Source organism: Balaenoptera acutorostrata, chromosome 7 (assembly GCF_949987535.1).
Source record: "Balaenoptera acutorostrata chromosome 7, mBalAcu1.1, whole genome shotgun sequence".
Classification (NCBI taxonomy): domain Eukaryota; kingdom Metazoa; phylum Chordata; class Mammalia; order Artiodactyla; family Balaenopteridae; genus Balaenoptera; species Balaenoptera acutorostrata.
Genome location: NC_080070.1, coordinates 35,927,347 through 35,949,102, shown reverse-complemented (window position 1 = coordinate 35,949,102; position 21,756 = coordinate 35,927,347). Strand labels below are relative to the sequence as shown.

The 21,756-nt window shown below is 38.1% G+C and overlaps 1 protein-coding gene across 4 annotated transcripts in view; it reads left to right on the top strand.

Moving 5' to 3' along the window:
- The window catches only part of MDFIC (MyoD family inhibitor domain containing), a 107,075-nt gene that overhangs the window by 14,889 nt on the left and 70,430 nt on the right, over positions 1–21,756 (top strand). For all 4 annotated transcript variants that reach the window (XM_057550227.1, XM_057550226.1, XM_057550225.1 and 1 more), the window contains exon 3: positions 7,879–8,001. In XM_057550227.1, coding sequence (XP_057406210.1) covers positions 7,879–8,001 — 123 coding nt within the window. The remainder of the gene's footprint in view (positions 1–7,878; positions 8,002–21,756) is intronic.

Here is a 21,756-nt window from a genome sequence, read left to right as displayed (position 1 = left end):
TCAAAATAAAGAACAACTTACTACTGAATCAAACTGACGAAGAATAGAGTATGTTCCTTTATGGGATATCATTCCTTGGAATTTTGGAGAAAGACTGAGAATTGCAGGGGGCTTTCTATCCTGGGAGGGATATGAAATTAGCTGAGCTGCAAGATCCTTGCCAACTCTGCATTTCATCATTCTATTTCCAATTGAATATCTATTTCTGAGACTTACTCTGTAGTCTCATCAGTAAAATTGAGCTAACGTTTTCTTTATTGTATGGTTGATGGGTTCTGAAGATCAAATAAATATTATATATTAAAGTCCTTTGAAAATTGCTAATACTGTAACTATAATAATTCATTAATTCTTTCAAGAAAAGGAAGCATTTTTTTCTTTTCTTCTTTTTGTCTTATTTAATGATTTCATACCAGCTGAGTGGCCGTTATATAGCACATATAATATTTTACATATATTATTATCCAATTGACTTATTTTTAATACATTTAGGTTTTTCTCTCTTGTTAATCGCCATTCACTTATTTTATTCCCCAACTGCCTGAGATAAGTGAAACTCTCAAAGTTTTAAATTTAGATAATGCCAACTAGGTAAAATACTGTACAATTTTAAATCAAATGGAAATTCTGTTTACCTGAATCTGTCTCATTGTCCTTTAGCAAGAAAAATCAAGATTGGAGACGGATTGCTTCTCACCATCATGCCCTTCTTTAGAAAAATAGCAAAAAATAAAGAGTATTGATCCTGTAAGGTAGACAGTCATTTCTGAGTAGGACATATTATAGTTAAATTGATCCTTTAGAACTCTTACTTTTTTCCTTTGACTCTTTGGTGTAATTCATGCTCATCATTTTCTTTGAAAATTAACTCAAATCCAGTGCTTTATAGAGGGTTTTCTAGGTTTTTCTCCACTTCATTCTAAACACCCTACAGTGTGTATATGAAGTTTTGGCTCTGTTGCTTAGCCCTTGCGCAGACTCAGATTTACAGATTTTTAGAGCCAAAAAAGTTCTCTGCAACCATCCAGCTCAGTGCCTTCATTTCTGGATAAAGAGAATGAGACCCAGCCCCAGTCACACAGCTGGTCAGTTTTTGAGCCAGAATTATGACCCAGGGCAGTTTTCATTCCCTTCTGTTTTGTAGTTGTTTGATTGTTTTGTGTGTATGTTTGGTCTCCCCAGCTAGAGGATTCGTTGTCAGGGGCCAAGCTTTTTTCCCCTCTTCCAAAGATTCTTCTGCATTGTCCCTATTCAGTGGACGCGCAATAGAATGCTGGGAAGCTAGCCTTTTGGTAGCAGATGCCAGTGGTATATGACTATCCTTTGCTCTAGTGCTATTTTTAAACTGTCTTCAATTTTTGTATTAATATTGAAAGCATATTTCTTATATGTTTATCTATTAGTGGGACTGTTTAGTGTTATATGTAATTCAGGTTTGGTATTCTCAGAGTTGTCCTGACACAGAGACAGAACTAAATACCTCTGTATTAATTACTGATTAGATAAAATTGTACTTTCTGATAACTTGGAATACTGTGATAAAGGGGATGAGAAGCAAGGTCTGTGTCTCAGTGTTTGATGGGCTCTTCTAAGTTTTCTCTAAGTTGTATAGTACAGAAGAGCTTACCTAGCACAGTGCCCCTCAAACCTGGCCATATATGATAATGACACCCCCCTCCCCCCATACCACCTGAATTGGGACCCCTGAGGTTGGGACCTGTGTATCTTTATGTTTAAAGTGCCCTGTGGTAGAGAACCATTGGCGTAGAAGAACAGCATCATTGAGATAAGGTCCCCTGTTAAGAAAAAGTTGCTAAGTTGGGAAGGAGTGCTTGTATATATATAGTTGGAGAAGAATGGATGTGTATATAGAAATCTTGTAGAAAGATACAGATTGATTTTTTCCATCATTGAAATTACTTGATTGCTTTTGGGATATGTCTTTTGGGCCCACATAGCAGTTGAATTGCAACTACAAACCTTCATAAAGCCAGAAAGGAATTAACTAAATAAGGACTATGGCTTCTGCTGCTGCAATTCAGAAGTGATAGACAATCTACACTGATAACAGAAATCTGTTATAAGAAACTGCTATTTTGTCATCTTAATGAGTAGTGGCTAACCCAAACCTATTGAAAGTTGTAGTAAGATTGGTTCTGTGGCTGGACATCATGGGGCCCATTTTACAGTTATCTGTCAATTAAATCTCACTTTCATTGCATTTATTCAATATTAGATATAACTGCACACCATTTATGAGGCTTCCATATTGGTATTCCATTAAATATTAAAGAGATGTTAATAAAATAAAAATAGATATGTTAGGAAATCACAGAACACTCAAGTGGTCACAGAAGTTTATAAAAGTGGAGAATTGGCAGGTCAATTTAAACTTGGAATTTTTTCTGAGCCTTGCTTTGGGCTGGGTTCTATGGATTATAGCAAAAGCCTGAGACCAACTTTTTTTTGTTTTTTAATTTAATTTAATTTATTTTTTTGTACAGCAGGTTCTTATTAGTTATCCATTTTATACATATTAGTGTATATATGTCAATCCCAGTCTCCCAGTTCATCCCACCACCACCACCACTTTCCCCCCGTGATGTCCATACGTTTGTTCTCTGCATCTGTGTTGCTATTTTTGCCCTGTAAACTGGTTCATCTGTACCATTTTTCTAGGTTCCACATATATGCGTTAATATACGACATGTGTTTTTCTCTTTCTGACTTCACTCTGTATGACAGTCTCTAGATCCATCCACGTCTCTACAAATGACCCAATTTCATTCCTTTTTATGGCTGAGTAATATTCCACTGTATATATGTACCACAACTTCTTTATCCATTCGTCTGTTGATGGGCATTTAGGTTGCTTCCATGACCTGGCTATTGTAAATAGTGCTGCAGTGAACATTGGGGTGCATGTGTCTTTTTGAATTATGGATTTTTCTGCGTATATGCCCAGTAGTGGGATTGCTGGGTCATATGGTAATTTTATTTTTTAGTTTTTTAAGGAACCTCCATATTGTTCTCCATAATGGCTGTATCAATTTACATTCCCACCAGCAGTGCAAGAGGGTTCCCTTTTCTCCACACCCTCTCCAGCATTTGTTGTTTGTAGATTTTCTGATGATGCCCATTCTAACTGGTGTGAGGTGATACCTCATTGTAGTTTTGATTTGCATTTCTCTAATAATTAGGGATGTTGAGCAGCTTTTCATGTGCTTCTTGGCTACCTGTATGTCTTCTTTGGAGAAATGTCTAGGTCTTCTGCCCATTTTTGGATTAGGTTGTTTGTTTTTTTAATATTGAGCTGCATGAGCTGTTTATATATTTGGGAAATTAATCCTTTGTTAGTTGATTCATTTGCAAATATTTTCTCCCATTCTGAGGGTTGTCTTTTTGTCTTGTTTGTAGTTTCCTTTGCTTTGCAAAAGCTTTTAAGCTTCATTAGGTCCCATTTGTTTATTTTTGTTTTTATTTCCATTACTCTAGGAGGTGGATCAAAAAAGATCTTGCTGTGATTTATGTCAAAGAGTGTTCTTCCTATGTTTTCCTCTAAGAGTTTTATAGTGTCCGGTCTTACATTTAGGTCTCTAATCCATTTTGAGTTTATTTTTGTGTATGGTGTTAGGGAGTATTCTAATTTCATTCTTTTACATATAGCTGTCCAGGTTTCCCAGCACCACTTATTGAAGAGACTGTCTTTTCTCCATTGTATATCCTTGCCTCCTTTGTCATAGATTAGTTGACCATAGGTGTGTGGGTTTATCTCTGGGCTTTCTATCCTGTTCCATTGATCTGTACTTCTGTTTTTGTGTCAGTACCATATTGTCTTGATTACTGTAGCTTTGTAGTATAGTCTGAAGTCAGGGTGTCTGATTCTTCCAGCTCTGTTTTTTCCCCTCAAGACTGCTTTGGCTATTCAGGGTCTTTTGTGTCTCCATACAGATTTTAAGATTTTTTGTTCTAGTTCTGTGAAAAATGCCATTGGTAATTTGATAGGGATTGCATGGAATCTGTAGATTGCTTTGGGTAGTATAGTCATTTTCACGATATTGATTCTTCCAATCCAAGAACATGGTATATCTCTCCATCTGTTTGTATCCTCTTTAATTTCTTTCATCAGTGTCTTATAGTTTTCTGCATACAGGTCTTTTGTCTCCCTAGGTAGGTTTATTCCTAGGTATTTTATTCTTTTTGTTGCAATGGTAAATGGGAGTGTTTCCTTAATTTCTCTTTCAGAGTTTTCATCATTAGTGTATAGGAATGCAAGAGATTTCTGTGCATTAATTTTGTATCCTGCAACTTTACCAACTTCATTGATTAGCTCTAGTAGTTTTCTGGTGGCATCTTTAGGATTCTCTATGTATAGTATAATGTCATCTGCAAGCAGTGACAATTTTACTTCTTCTTTTCTGATTTGGATTCCTTTTATTTCTTTTTCTTCTCTGATTTCCATGGCTAGGACTTCCAAAACTATGTTGAATAATAGTGGTGAGAGTGGACATCCTTGTCTTGTTCCTGATCTTAAAGGGAATGGTTTCAGTTTTTCACCATTGAGAATGATGTTTGCTGTGGGTTTGTCATATATGGCCTTTATTATGTTGAGGTAGGTTCCCTCTATGCCCACTTTCTGGAGAGTTTTTTTATCATAAATGGGTGTTGCATATTGTCAGGAGCTTTTTCTGCATCTATTGAGATGATCATATGGTTTTTATTCTGCAATTTGTTAATATGGTATATCACATTGATTGATTTGCGTATATTGAAAAATCCTTGCATCCCTGGGATAAATCCCATTTGATCGTGGTGTATGATCCTTTTAATGTGTTGTTGGATTCTGTTTGCTAGTATTTTGTTGAGGATTTTTGCATCTATATTCATCAGTGATATTGGTCTGTACTTTTCTTTTTTTGTAGTATCTTTGTCTGGTTTTGGTGTCAGGGTGACGGTGGCCTCGTAGAATGAGTTTGGGAGTGTTCCTTCCTCTGCAATTTCTTGGAAGAGTTTGAGAAGGATGGGTGTTAGCTCTTCTCTAAATGTTTGATAGAATTCACCTGTGAAGCCATCTGGTCCTGGGCTTTTGTTTGTTGGAAGATTTTTAATCACAGTTTCAATGTCTTGTGATTGGTGAGACTAACTTTTGAGCCAAGACTTTTAGTTTTCAAAGGAGGCAAAGTTGGATATACATGATTGTGATTTAATAGTAGTTACGTATTTATAATTTCTTGAATATAATGAGACAGAGGATGATAATTTTTCTTTTCTTTTTCAACTTGAGGACTCCTGGGATCATCTAATTCTAGAATTTCACGGATAAGAAAACTTAAAAAAAAATGTGATAACTGTCTCTTAATAAGTATTCAGAGCAGGAAGAACTTTATTTTCCTCTTAGTAGTAGGTCACTACTAAGTTATGTGTGTACGGATCACACGGCATTTTCATTTAGTCAATGGAGAGTTGAGAGGGTCTGTGTTTTAGCACTTGAATATTGGACATGATTCAAATGTGAGTCAAGTGTGTCTAGAGGCTTTATTCATACGTATTTTCTTTTAGTCAGCAATGCTTCATAATGCCCTGGTTTCATGAATTAATTTTAATGGAATTAAACTTGAACAGCTCAAAATTATATAATTAATTTCATTCAGCTACAATTAGAGTTACTAATTGAATCAAGCCTACTAGCATGACACCTGGCGGCAGTCAGCTACATGACAGTAGCAGCAAGTATGTAGGACTCTGCGGTGAGAGAGTTCCTGTGTACTAGTGAGTTGGTAGAAAAAATCTTTTCTATTGATCATCTCAGGAAGGCGTTGGGTTGACTGTAGCGGTGGAAAGATTTCTGGAGTTGTTTAAAAAAGTCAAGATTTTAATTGAAAGTAACACATCTCAGGAAGATTACATTTTCTCTAGGATAATGCTGAGTAAATGTTACATAAATCTAGAACATATTGGTTTAGCATGCTTCTAATTTATATTTTACTGCTATCTGAATATGGTTTTGCTTTCTAAAAATACTTAGCATTGAAGACCCTATTTTTTCAGAAATCTTAGCCTCTGGACTTATTCCTGAGTGTCCGTCTATTTTCATGTGTTGAAATGTGTTTTATGGCAGAACTTTTCAATTGTGAAATCCCCATGGTACATGAGAAATTTCTGCACATGCAGAAATTTTTTCCTTCCATTGGAAATGTTAATACAGTTGACTAACAACTTCTGTTTGAATCTCTTTCCTTTCCTTGCTTCCATGGCCTGACATTATCTAGTTTTTCTGCCTTCTCTGACTCCTTTCTAATTGTACAGACCCCCCCTTGATAGTCTTCTTTTAATATACTCACTCTTTTGGTGAGTGTATTCATTTGAATGGCTTCAGCAATCAGGTTTAGGAAGATGACTGTTTCTCGCTATATGTTATTTGTGACTTGCAGATTCAAATGTTCAACACTAAACTCATCCACTAGACTGTAAACTCCATGAAGGCCTGGGCTGTGTCTTGTAACTGATTGTATCCCCACTGCATAGTATGATGCCCAGACATCTACCATGTACAAATATATATTTTAAAAATTATTCTCCTGGTCTCCAGGTTTTTCCAGTCGACTGCAGACTAAGAGAACTCAGTCAGCTCCAATCCCATCTTCTCTGATAATCTGTGAATCCTCTAGTTATTTTCTCACAATTACCGCCTCTCCCATTTTTTATCCAGTTGTTGAAACTCTCATCAACTTCTGCCTGGACTGTGCTAAGTTTCCCTTTTAGTTTCCCTTACTCTGCTCTCCCTCTTAGATGCATCCATACTCCAGTGATTCTCAAGGATGTAAGTATAGTAGAATCACCTAAGCCCCCTTCCCCCAAATTAAATTAGAATTTTAGGTCATGGGGCCCAGGAATCTTTTTTAAAAAGTCCCCTGAGTGAGTTAAAGTACAGTCAGGATAGAGAACCACTGGTGTGTACAAGTTCGTTAATTTTTCTTATGTGTGGCTTTGATTAGGCAAGTCATAAAGATTCCGTGGCTACTGTCACTTATTTATCTCACTTTGAAATAAGGTTCAGATTTTTCACCTTGGTATTCAAATATCCATAGCATGTCCCCATTCAAACTTTTACCATCTTATTTCCTAATATCCCTCTTTAAGTACTTCACAGTGCAGAAAGTTGGAACTTTTGCACAGGTGTCTGCTTTTTGAGTTCACCCATGCTGTTTTTCCACTTGGAATGGCCTTTCTCCCATCTCTACTTTGAGAATTCCTGCTGATCTTAAAGACCATCCAACGTGCACCATTTTCTATAGCGCCTTTCTTGAGCTCTCAATCCTGATGAGTTTCTTTTTCTTCCTTTGAACCTTTTTTTAAAGTGCTCTAGACCTCTTATAATGTTAATTTTACCTTATGTTATAATCTGCTTTTTGCCTGAGTTATGTTCCTAATAAGACATTACTTTTCCTTACTTCTTGGCTTCCCCCTTGAGAACCCATAAACCCACATATAAATCTCTCATCTTCTTTGATGCTTTCCCTGCCACCCCTGCCCTCTGCGTGTATGGACTCACTTCCATCCTTGATGTAACCGTTCCACATTTTTCTATTATGGCAGATCATTTGCTGTTTCAACGACTTCTTTACAATAATCTTAACATAATTTTTACAGTAAAATCTTCAGTGCTAGCCATATAGTAGGTGCTCAGTAAATCTCTGCTATTGAGTCAATAACATATGCAACAGTTACTAGAGATACTAGTTACTAGAGATACTGCTCCCATTTCTTTAAATTATGGCAGATTTAGAAGCATTTAGAAAAAAATCTATAAAATGAAAAAATAGAGAAAAATATGTAACATTTAATGATAATAAATATATATGTATTTTTTTTATTTAGAAAAATGTGATAAAGAAAATACTGAGAGAGATATAACTCAAGCCACTGATAGCTGCTTCACACATGGAGAGATGCAAGACCAGTCCATTTGGGGAAATTGCTCGAATGACGAACTCATCAGAAGTAAGTATTTTTGGAGAAAATTGGAGTGCTTTGGGGACATGACTATGATACTATGCTCTCAGTTAATCGTCTGATATAATTCTGCTAGAAATCTGTAAATCAACAGAGTTCATCTGAAAGTGTTTTTCATGAGTCTTTTAAAATGCAGAGCTAAAAGTAGGGTATAAATAATACTATCGGTCAGCTTTCATCCCATCTTTAAAAAGGAAGAATTGACCTATACATTTTGGACTCCATCCTCAGAGGGATTTAAACAAAACTTAATACCTTCTTGAGCAGTGACTAAGTAGAAGTCAGACAGTTCTAAGTATGAACAGACTGTGAAACTAAAAAGATAAAGACGGAGGTAAAGGACAATGAGTAGTACTTTGGTAATGCCATGTGGTCCCTGTTCTTCTGGCCAAATGATTCCAAACTGTTTTTTTACAGTTAACACTTTTATCACTACTTGGCTTCTTTTTATTCTCTTTCTCTTCTTAAAATTGCTCTGTAGAATATATAAGAAGCTTTGGTTTAGTTTTGTTTTACTCTGGGAATGCACTGAAATGTCAGTATCTTTTGAGTGCTATTCAGAATGCCTGTCAATGTCAGGTTTTACTTGTTCTGGTCGCTAAATTCCCCCAGGTGGATTCAAGATGAATTTGCCATATAATGAACAATTTTCTGTAGTGAACGTGTAAGTAGAAAGAACACTACTATGCCACACCTGGAAGGGCATAGGAGTACTACATCTTTTGAAATTCTCATTCATGGTAACAGAATTATCGTGTCACTTCTCAGTTTTCCAGAGAAGACAGAGAAGAAGTTTTATTCTGGGAATCAAGTGTTGTTTTACTTTATTTTTTAAAATTTAATTCTTCAGTTCAGACAACTTCATAATACAGACCCTTTTTTGTGTTACATATTACATTTACTTTGAATCTTGGAATATTGCCTTTCCTCTCTAGAATGCCCAGTATCTGTCCCTAACTGAAACCAAACAGAAAAAAAGCAGATAGAAGGAAAAAGCCAACTTTGTAGAAAACAAAAAATAACAATAGAAACAGTACTGAAGGAGACTTCAAATTTTCAAACAAAAGTTCTAAAAGTGAGTGTGTGTTAGTTTAATTTTAGAACCATTTTGGTTTTTTACACTTTTCTATTTGAGAAGGGAATAGAAAGGAAATGAAACTCAGGAATTTGTGAGGAGCGAGATTTATATAGCTTTCTCCAAAGCATCAAATAAACATTATTTCAAGTAAACATTTATCGCCGAAACATATATTGGTTGTCTTCTATCTAAATATTGGCTCTACTGTTGTGAAACTTAAGGTTTTGTGAGATACTGGCATATTTTATCTGTGATTTCCCAAACAACCAGAGAGAGCGAGAAGGGGTCTTAGAGACAATTTTAACTTCACCTTTCGGGAGGCATGATTGTTTGCTCATTTTTTTTTCCCCATAGTCACAGAATTTTAAGTGTGTGTGTTTCATTTAATTGATTTACTTCCCTAATCTCCCTTCCCAGGGCCCACACTAGGAAAACGTGAGTAAGAACTCTTAGGACAAAACCCAAAATATAAGTACTGTTGTGTAAGGATGTGGCGAGTCATATTAACATGTTAAAAAATTTTTGTGCTATTTGATGAAGCTCATTTTAGTTGCAGAATTCATACCATTAAAGGGAATGGATTTAAAATGAACTCCTCTCTCTATTGTCTATACTGGTTACATGGACAGCAATAAAAAGAAAATATTGTAAAGTGCATGAAATAGATTCTTTATTGAGATGACGATGCAGCCTGTACCAGGGGGCACTGGAGTATTTGGGAACAACTGTCTAGTTGCCTACTAACATGCACTGAAGGAATGCAGAGAGAGAGGTTTATGGCCGCCTCTGAGAGGGCTGCTGGGAAAACTGACAGATGAATGGATATTGAAAGATAATGGCCAAAGACAGTACTGCTGCTCTGGCCCAAAACACGTTGCCAAGAATTTCCAGATATTTGTGGGTGACTTTGAACTGTGAATTCTGATGACAGAGTTCAAAAACTACATTTTTGTTATTTTCCTGGTCATACTTTTCTAGACAAAGGCTACTCTGTTGGGTCTACAGAAGAATTTGATATCTCGATTTGCTGGGATGGAGCATTTTATGTCATCTTTAAAACCGACTTAAGTCTGGATAGCATTTGCAAGTTTGATAATCTGATAGCCTCTGCTGTTCCAACTCCCTGATACTGAACTCTGCAAACCTAGCCTGACTTTCCATCTTTGGCTTTCCCCGTTGAGTCGTTGGCCATCTCTGCGTCATTTAACGTCTGTCTCTCTTAACCCTGCAGTTAGGGAGATGTGTGTTTTCCTCTTGCTTCAGCATCTAGCCCATTTTGGGGGCCCAGTGAGTCTTTTGTAATAACAATAGGCCCTGGAAAGAAGGCGGTGGCTCAGAGCTGCATGGGGGAGGAGGGGAACATCTGTGGTGAGTCAGGACTCGGCTGGCTCCTGTGCCAGAGTCCTGTGTGGCTCGCTGAGCACCGTGGAAGAGGCGGACAGCTTGCTCTCATGGAATTGATTTTACTTTCCCACTGTAGTGCGAGGTTGGCTGGATGGAGACATCATCAGAAAAATGAGGCCGGCTGGGGTGTGGGAACATTTTCAAATGTGCAACCCACTGTTTTTCCAAGCTTCCATGGGACAGTTCAGCTGCACAAGCAAGAAGTGAAGGGGAGTGACTGTTTAATGGGACTTCTTTTTCTTATCTATTCTTGAGAGTGGCGAGTGAGGGCTGGCCGCTAATGTCTCTGTTGTCCCAGATGCCTGCTGCCTCCTTTGTTGGATGTTTAAGGCATAATTTATAGGGGACTGTTAGCTGTCAGTGTGATTAGGCTGTTTTTACTTTTCTGAGAATAACCGGGCTCTGGAAAGTCAAGGGAGTGGCCGCTTTGGAAATTGTATTCTAATTAAAGGGTGTATTCTCAGGCCTCATAAACGAGATCCAAGCTGAGAATAATTTCCAAATTATTCTGTGAACTTTAACCCTGACCTCAGTGGACCACCCACTTGTGGCTCAAAGCTGGTGCAGGCTCTACACAGGCCTTCCAGCTTTGTGTGCCTTCTCTGGTCCTTCTAGAAAACATCACAGGTGGCAGACCTGAGGTGTTAGGCTCTCAGGGCCTGGATTTCAAATTGGTTGCCCTTGAATTGCTGACTTATTAGAATCCTTTCTGGAAGTTATAAATAAAAGAGAAGAAATCCATATGGAATCAAACATTTCAAATAAATAGGCCATACACAATCTGGTCAGGGAATGTGCATTGTGATTCTCTTTCTTATGAAATTTAAATGAAAAAGATGATTCCAACCACTTAAATTTGTTTAAAAAAAAAATCTAAATCCAATCAGTAAAGAATTAAAAACACATGGAGGTTTTGTGAGGAAATTTTATAATTGGAAAGGTTTTATTTACTTTATAAATTTTTATCCTTTTTACAGTTTAAAAGTCATTCGTATTTGGAGAAAATATTGTGGTGTATAATTTAATTTCTGGAATGGGGCTTACATTTTAGAGTTTGTAAGAGTATCTTTCTATGGTTAAGGCTGGCTTTTCCCCTCAATTAGCATATATGGGACAGTATATAATTTGGAGCTATGCCTTGTTTTAATAATCACTAGTCCTCTGACTTAGTGGAATAAATGTTGCAGTGAAGTGACTTCCTCAATTAATATTAATTTTTCTATTTAACCCATAATATGCATAAACTGATAACAGGCAATAGGCAACATTTCATATTTTAATTAGACTAGAAAAGGAACAGAAGTAACACTTCATCTCAGTCTTTGGGGGGATTTCTAAGGTAGGAAGGAGTGTGTGTTTGTGTGTGTGTGTGTGTGTGTCTGTGTGTGTGTGCATGTGTGTGTGGGTGTGTTACTGTGCTTATACTCATAGGCATGAGTAAATTTTCCTTTAATTTAGGTCAAATTCTACTATTCTAATTATTTCCTATGGAGAGAGAGCTTACATTTTTCTTTGTTCTTCTTTCTAAAATGCCTCAGGTCTCTCAGTTTTTTCTAGGTCTTTCTGAAAATTCTTACTACTTAACTTTATCCTTGGACATTGCTTTTTACATAAACGCCTCCTAATTCTAAATGTCATTACTTCACCCTAGAAATTTTCCTTAGCTTCTCTTCCGAAATAAATTTCCCATTAAATGAAACTATTTTGCTCAGCCAGTTCTCTCCTTTGTGATTTTGTAGAATTCCCATGATCTGAAGCAAAGTTAGAATGCTCTACTTAAATGGTAATCCCCATTCTATTTAACCCATTTATTCATTTTGAAGAGGCTTTAGCTCTCATAATAGTAAGCACTTAACTGGTAGGAGAATGCAAGCCCTCGTTCTCTAATTCACACTCGCCTCCTCTTTACGGAGCTGGTGCATCATGCTTTCTCACTCATGCTTCTACTTGAAACCTTCCTCTTGGCGTCCTCTGAGTTTCCTCTCAACAGGCTCTGTTGTTAGGAACTCTGTCATTTCTTTTACTAGCCTTTGCCAACTTACTGCTGATCACCCCTTAATGAATACCATTGCATCACATTAGGGAATGCTTCCTCTATGTAAAATACTGAAAGAAAGGCAGAGACTACTCAGATGTACTATTTATATACTTAGAGCATTTCTCACTTTGACTATAAGGAAAGAACACTGAGAGGTCGGGATTTAAATCTTTTCAGTGGCTCTCACGTTTTAATGCACATCTCAGTAAGTATTATTTGGTTTTCTTTAGAATTCACTTTATATAAAAGAGGCCATAAACAAGCACCCCACCCCCTTTCCCCCCAGGTAAGTACCACCCAGTAGGTCTGGGAGATGTGGCTTTCCTGCTATGTTTCTTAGGTAATCTGGGAGTCTTTCCCTCACATCAGTACTTCATGCTCATTCATTTGGGAGCAAGTCATGGTGACTTCTATCTTGCTTAGTGTCTAGTCCTCTGTTTGTCTCTCAGAAAAATTCTCTTTTTTAATATGCTGACCAAATGGTGATGTAGCTACAGTTCGGATGCTTTACTTGTTGCTATAGCGAGGAATCTTTAACCATCAATCAATCCAAAACCCAACTCATGGTTTGATTTTAGGGTTGGGTGGATAATCATAAGCCGTTTTTGATGGCTATGCATATTTAACACATTGGTCAATGATAGCCATTAGGCTGTGTTCTAGAATGGAGCTCAAGTTCCCTGACACACTTTTTCCTCGTGGTGCGTTACCCCATGCTCATCTGGGTTCTGCCCAAAAAGCTTGGGAGAACCATTGTCCATGTTTTGTTTTCAGCATCTTAGATTCAGGGACCTGGAGACCAATGAAAGCTGACTGCCAGGGTTCAGACCTTGGACGCATCATTAGTACTGGTGTTGAGCAAGTTCCCTAAACTCTATGAGATCAAATTTCTCATTTTTAGAATGGAGGTCCTAATTCTGTATACCTCATTGTGTTATTTTACAGGTTATACAGGAAAACGCATTGTGTGCTTAATTAGCACAGAGCTAAGTGGGTAAACACTCAAGTGAATTTATCATTTTTTATTATGATTATTCTTGGGCCCAAGTATCAGTTATAAGGCTTTTTTTTTTTTCTCTCTCTCTCTGTGGTTCCAATGGGTTACACGTCCAGACATCCTGGGTACAGAGGCCAGCTCTTTCTGAGACCATTGATATTTACGTCCATAACAGGAGCCAGCATAGTGGCTGCTACATGGTTTCTGATGAATAAATGCTTGATTACTTAAGTGTATTGAATTAATGAGAGGAGGGAAGAGATTCTTCACCCGTCTTGCTTCTCTCATTTCAGACTTTAAGGTCCTATAATGAACATTCTAAATCACCGCATTTTTCCTCTTAGTCCTTCTAGCCCCCTTCTTTCTCCCACACCTGGTTCATTGATGTCAAGTTCCATATGGAACTTCCAACTTCCATAGATGATGTCAAGCTATCAAGTCCTAAGTTTGACTGCTGTTCACTGATAAGGCTCTCCTGAAGTGTTTTCAGTGAACTATGGCAGTGCTCTGGATAACGTTTATTGTCTGCGTAGGTGGGTAGGGATGACACTTTATGTAGGGCCTTTTTTGGTCCCCAATTCCTTATTTTTCTTGCCTACCTACAAGAAAAAAGCTTGAGACTACTTTAGTTCCCTTCCTTCCTTCTTTATCCTTCCTTCCCTTGCTTTCTCCCTACCTCCCCACTCTCCTCCCTTCTCTCCCTCCTTTCTTCTTATATCTTTCGCTGCCTTTCTAAGTTAGTTTTTATGTTTTGTATTCATAAAATACAATATTTTTATTATTCTTATTATTCCTATTAATATTATCATTTAATCTATTACTTTACCTTTCACCTTTATCAAATACCATGACTCATTCAATTTCCAATCTATATCCTACTACACTTTCGTTAAAGATTTTCAGATATTCCTAAAATCTTTTGCTCTTTACTGGGGGAGGTGAGATGGTATTGAAGTACAAGTGGTGGACGAGGGCTCAGAGAGGGAGACAGATTTATTCCTTTCCCATTTGGGAGTTCTTTGAGCCTCAGGGAGGAGCTGAGGCCTGGGAACTAGCTTAGAGGCCACCCTGAAAATGCTAACCACTGAAGAAATAAATAACCTTTAATGATCAGGACCATAAATACTGCGGTCTAGATAATTTTAGTTCTCAAACCTCAAACTTCCTGGATCTGAACACTGTGAATTTACTCATAGATTATTATTTGTAGAACATGTTACTATAATGAACTTTCAGGATTAGGTATCAAAATATAACTTTGAAAACTGAATAAAAAAATCAGTTACATTACGATGGAGTGCTAATAGTGTGCCGACATTGTGTTGTGTTGGATACAGTGATGAATAATACAGGTGCGGTCTCCACATTCAGAATTTACAGTCTGGTGGAAGAGACAGACATTTCATCTTGAAATGATAGCGTGTGTTTTGAATGCTGTGATGGGGAAGTGCAGGCGGCTGTGTGTTCACATTTGAGAAACACAAATACTCAGGTAGGGGAGAGTCCAAGAGGGCTTTCCAGAGGAAGTGGTGTCTGTTTTGACACCTGAAGGAGTTGGCCAGCTCAAGCAGAGCAGGGGAGGGAGTGGAGCCAGAGTGTTCCAGGCCCAAAGAACAGTACACCCACAGGTCTAGAGGCAAGAGAGAACGTGGCCAGCTTGAGGAGAGTTGGAGAAGTTTTGTGTAAGCTGGGATGTAAAATGTGAGATGAGGGGTGGAAAGATGGAGGGAAAGAATCTGTTAACAAGGGTTGAGGGAAGATGGAAGGTATTGAAGGGAGAAGTGACTTAAATTTATATTTTAGTTTGGCTATATTTTAGGATGATTGCTTTTGCAATAGTTAGAAAATAGATAAGAATGGGAAGGACTGAAGGCATTAGGAGATCAACTGAGCCTGTGGTGTTAATCCAACTGAGAAAAGAAGGTGGCTTAGACTGGGGTAGTGGCAGGTGGGTTTGCAAGAAGTAGATGGATTCAGCTTTTTATAGGGTACAATCAATCAGTAAGACCTCTGGGGAAAGGGAATGGCAGGTGCTGGGAAGGAGGCCAAGGTTTTTAGTTTGGACAAATGATAGTTGTGATGAAAGGACAGTGGGGCAAAGGAGTTAAGGACATTGTCCAACTAGGGCTTGAAGTGATGGGCTGTGAATGACAGATGGGTAGGGAAAGAAGTGAAGACAGGAAGGATCTTACAGATAAGAAAGAAAAACCAGTGAGACTAATGAATCCCTAAAGATTTCTGTTTTTTGTTTTTTTAAGAAACTAAACAAAAGAGGTATAGATTCAGTAAGTGAATGGGATAAGTGGAAAGAGAAGATGGATTATGAGAATGGGAAATAGGAATTTAAGACTTCTGAAGTGGAACAATCCCAGGTGAGGACAAGGACCGAAGTGTGACCCTGAGGATGGGCGATGGAAACAGCTTTTCCTAAACCCAGAGTACTCGATTGGGAAGAGATTTTGGAAGCTTCATAAAAATTGCCGTATTTGGCAGGTGGGGAAACAGAAATCCAGATGTTTCCTCCAATCAACATGGCAAAGCTGGGGCTTTATCTATGTTTTTCTTGCACCTCAATCTCTTGAATTCCTCACCAAACCTTAGTGGCTAAGAAGAAGGCAGCCAGTTTCCATGGTTCTTGAGAACGTGTCTCTGGGTCTTTGCTGCTCTGTGCTAAGGTCAGTCACCTGTCGTAGATCAAAGAGACAGTAGTTCGATATTCTCTAAGCTGAGGACCCTGAAATGAGCAAAAAATAATACACATGGTTTGAAGCTGCTGGTTTTCTTTACTGGAAGATTCTAAAGGATCTTCTCCATCTAGTCCAGTAGACATACAAAATAGGGACTTAAAAAAAAGATGAATATCAATCAGTGTGTGCGTATCAAATTATATGTGTGTGTGTATTTTTTTTTTTTTCTTAATGGAAGATGTCTCCTCACAATAGTTATCTCTAGACAGTACTGTGAAATTGAGTGAGGACATACTGGTGAAGAAGACTTCCATTTAATATGCTGTATGCTATCTTCTGCATTGTATTTTTTCCCCCCATGAGGTGAATTATTTTATTGTATGAAAAGCAATAATATTTGAAAAAGAAAATTCTCCCATATAGCAAAAAATGATCAGGGTGAGGGCCTAGCTTCCCAAAGCTGCATTAGAGCCCAGTTACCTGTAGGAAATGCTCAGGTCACAGGTAAGCCAGGAGATTCTGCTTCCTTCAGGTTCTGCAGAAGACAGGACCAGCTATATCATTTTGGAGGTGGACAGCAGTGTAAGATGAGAATGCAGGGCCCCTTGTTGGAAACTTATGAATTTCACCGTGGCAACAGCAGAGCGTTAAATGAAGTGCACTGGTCCTTTTAAGCTTGGGGCTCAGTGCTCTTGCACGGGTCACATGCCCATGAAGCTGCGCCTGGCTGGAGCCTTGAGAGAGCAGGGATTTAGTTCTGGTAAGCAAAAAAGGTATACCTTGTACGCATTTTATAATTTTTTTAGTACGTTCCTGAAATTCAAGAATGAAGGAGTTTTTCTGGGCTTGTCGAATCAGTTGGTATGTTGTTAGTCAGAAGCATGAGTAGCTCCGACAGCTACGTGAAACAGCTGCCACGCGGCAAGCTCTCAAAGGGAGACAGTGGCTCCCAGCTCTTATCCAGCCATAGAAGGGGTGAGATCTGCTTCCAGCTTTACCTAGGCTCAGTACTGAGAGTGAGGGGCTGCATCGGATTGAGGAGCATTGGTGGAATTCCCTCTCTGCTCCTTTCAGGAGTTCCATTGCCCTTCAACTTAGCACAGCTGGGAGTCAATACTGTGACTTGTCCCGTGCTTCCTTCAAGGAGTCCTTCAGGACTTGGTGGTAAATCCGAGCTCCACGATTCTCCACCGGAAGCTGGATTCTTCCCAAGTCCCTGCGTTCTGTAGCAAGAGACACAAAAGTCAGGGAAATCTCTTTTGAAACCCTCAGATGCTGGTTTAGAGGGTGAAATTGCATTAAGTGAACCAGAGAAGAGAGTGGGTGGAGAAATTTGTTCTGCTTTGGCATATTATATTTAATTAAATACATTTTCCATGGTTCTTGAGAACTTGGGTTGGGAGATTTAAGATTCCCACAATCTCGAATTGTCACAAATAATTGATTCATGCTGGTGTGATCATAATAAGACCATACGTCTCATCTTTGGATGCTGCCCATACGTTACTTGTCTTTATGAAAAAGATATTTGCCTGTCATCTATGTAGAGGCCTGTCTTTGCAGGTTATCTTCTCCATATTCCTTCAACATTACCAAGGTGCTGTCATAATCACAAAGGTGAGTGATAACATAGGTTGCAGCGGCGACAACAACACACCTAGTGAATAGTGTGACCGTGTGTAATTAACATTGTCTCACTAGTCCTCCGAGTTAGGCTTTTCTCATTGCACTTCTCCCATATGCAGTAAACTTTTTAAAGTCTTACCAAATAGCTCTGAATATGAAAATTTACTACTGGGAATGTAAAATTAAACCCACATTCTTACATATTTAGGGCTTCAATATTTTTCACTTTAGCCAATTTAAGAGGGTCAACTTTAGGTCTGGCTTTTTGAAAGAAACAGAACAAAAGCCATTTGGTATTTTTTATTTAGATACGCATGACTTGCCTTTTAATTTTTTAAACAAAAGATTCCTTTTTAATTTATTAAATTTCAAAGATTATACATATAGTGTATATATAAATATACATGTGAGTCTGTTTTTATAGAGGGTTGAATAATATTTTTGCCATGAAGTCCAAATCTGTTTGGACTAATTCAAGGCAGGGTGAACAATTAATTTCAGGCTACAAAATCTTCTCATCATTTCTACATTAAATTTGAGCCTAGTTGCCAATCTGGTACCTGGAAAGTTGATGTGACGGGGTGTTGGTAGTACATTAATTTCCTGTTAACGTTGCAAATCAAATGGCAGAACCATAGTCAGTCGTTGTGTGAACTGGTGTTGGGTGTAACATAGCTGTGACTCTTTATTCATGCCGTCAGCTCCACCTTCTAGCATAATCAATTTTATGCTTAACTAGTATCTTGTGTGTCCTCTAAGTCAAGGTTTCCCAGTGTTTGACTGATATAGAGCTTCTTTTAATTTCCTTGAAATCACATCAATTCTTGCCTTCTTTAACTCTAAAGACTTTATGTCTATTTCACTTTAGCCACCTTACAAATATGGACACACCTTGGACCTTGCTATCAATGAGATCTGCTGTATTCTAAGATTTTGAAATCAGAAATTAACTTTCTCATTTCTTCCTGCACTTTACCTTAATAATAATTATGCCTAATCTGCTAACTATGTTCTTTTCCCCCATAGTATCTCACCTCCTCCTTCACTTCACCTACCATTTTTTCATGGCCATCTGGGACCTGCAGATGATCCTTCATTATCCCCTAAATTCTACAACCTTATGCTGTATCTGCCAAGCTTACACTGAAACTAAGGTAGCCGACCATACCATCAGTCTTCTCACTTCACATTCCAGGGGCTGTGGATCATAGACCAAAAATGTTGTGTAGCGGACGGAGCAGCTCTGGTATAAATACGTGGTCTCTAATCTCAATTAAGGCATCTCTGCTAGTACTAGAGGTACAGTTTCTGGTTGATTTCCACTTGTGGTCCATTCTTGCCTTTTTATTTTATGACATTTTTTAATAAGGACTCAGATTATGTTCTAATTCCTTCATCACGGAGACATGTTATGTTCTATTTAAACACCAGCTCCTGGTATTCAAAGCCTGTTCTGGTCTGTATAGCTGATACTTTATCCTTTCTTGATCTGTGTTATGGAAGGGTTAAATACAACTAAAATAGGCTTCTTATAGGTCACTTTTCTCAGTCCAATGGCCTCTTCTCAGTCCTCATTTTTTTCTGTAAAATTTGATAGGACATGTTTCCTTCTTGAAATTCTTCCTCCTCTTGCTAATCTTCCCCCTCTTTCTGCCTCTGTAGCTATAACTGGCTTCCTTTCAGTCCCTCAGATGCCCTGAGTCCCTTTCTGTCTCTGGGCTTTTGCATTCCAGATCTCACCCCAGGCTTAACTGTCACTTCCAAAGGGAGGCTTTCCCAGACCTCTCAATCTAAAATGGGTTTCCCTGTTTCTCATAGCACCTTTTCCTTCCTAGCCCTTGTCACAATTTGTAATTGATTTTTGCTATTACATGTCTAATATCTGCTGGCTTTACGTTGCATTCCTAGCAATTAGCATTACTCTAGGACCACAAGAAACTTTCAGTAAACTATTTTGGATGAATGACTGTGGGAATAAAATAAATTTTACTTTGTGCTCCACTACTTCCTTTCCTGAACTTTTCCCTTAGTTAAAATACGTTCCTTGCTCTTCCCTCTACCTGTAGAGTATTTTCCTTCTCCCAAGCTTCACTTGTGTTACCTGTCTTTCCACATCTCCAGTCAGACAGCTGTGATTTCTCCCTCATTTGGACTTGCAGAGTATTTATCTTCATCTCTCCTAAAGGACTCATTAATTTCAAAGCTGTAGTGCATGTGTGGATGGCCCTCTTCCCTGTCACTGAGCTGAAGGCTCCTTCAAGGCAGTATCGGCATCTCATTCAGTTTTGTATCCCTCACAGTGTCTAGCCCAGGGCCACGCATGAGAGTTTTGTTCCCAATACGTACATGTTAATTGTTGAATAAATGAAAATCAGTACCTTTTGACTGCACTTAGCTTCTCTGTAGGAGTCTGACGGCTTTGAATTGGTTAAGCTGTAGTAATTTGTCTTAAAATGTGGACTGACTTTCTTTGCTTCTCTTAAGGAGCTAATTTTCTGTCTACAGTTCATGCATATCAAAGGATGCTTTTTATTAGTTATATTAACAATGTTATTACTTAGAGCTTTTTATAGTTAATGAAATTTTTCATATTGATGATCTAACTTGGCCTATCAGCAACTTTATCAGGCAGGTGGGGTAAATATTATTATCCATAGATGAGATTGAGCTCAGAAAAGTCAAGCAGTGTGCCTAGGGCTGCACAGCTAATATCCCGATTACCTAGCAGTGATTCTCACATGGGGGGTGGAACAGAGGAAAGGGTAAGGACTTTGTGCTGTTTGTGGTCCCCTAGAGAATGCATTAAAATCACAGGGGGAGATGACAATTTTCCCAAATTATAAGCATATTCCAAGCTGAAAACTCTAATCCATTTCCTAGTTGGGATTTATTGCCATTCTACCACTATGAATGATATGACTGCATCCTGCCTTTGTCTTAGGTCAGAAAAAAAGTTGGGAAAATTACAATCATACTCCTTTGGAATGTCATCTTTGTTGTGATAAATTCTAGACAATTCCTGGCCTTAATATATACTTGATATCTTAGAAAAAAAGGCTTCTTTACTTTTCAGAACTATTTACTCATTGCTTCCATGAGAACTTGTTCTCATTTCAGGAGATGGGCAAAGAATCTTGGCATCTGCCATTCTTTTTGTGGTATGAAGATAGGCATTTTCCTTCTGCAACAAAAAGAGATCTTACTAATGGAAGCTGAAGATCTGGGGGATGGGGATGGGCAGGAGTTTGATTCTATAGTCATACCCCTTTGTGCAAAGCAATTGTTCTCAACTCTTCACATTAGCTTAAAAACAGGCCCTACCCCAGACCAATGACCTCAGAATCATTTAGGAGTAGGGTCTAGGCAGTCTTAATTATTAAAAGCTCCCCAGTTAGTTCTGAGGCGCAGCTCAGACTTAGAACTCGTAAAGCTTTTAATCAACTATGTTGCCCTACAACAAATAAGCTTGTATGATAAGCTGACAACTAGTTTTTTATTTGAACATTTAAAGACTTCTTTTTTTAAAAATGGTTCCTTAATAGTTGTGACCATAAGACCCAGAGGAACTGATGGATATGGCTGCCTACTGGGGAGAGTCCAGGTGCTGGCTACCTGTCTTAACCCTTAGCCTTTGGGGAAGTTGTTTTCTCAAGAGATGTTTACATTGTTCAGAATGTGTGTTTCTTTTAATTTTGCTATGTAGCACTTTAAGTTTTATTACATTGGTAAAGAACGATTATAATTTGTACCCCTAGCCTTGTTAAATGAAAAGACTTGAAAATCTAAAATTTGATGTGACTATAAGGAATGATGGTGTATCTTAGGATCTTGACATTTATGAAGTCAAAATCGAAGTTTGTTACGTAAGTCAAATGTTTCAAGTATGAAAATGCTTTTGCCTGGTTTTTTTCTG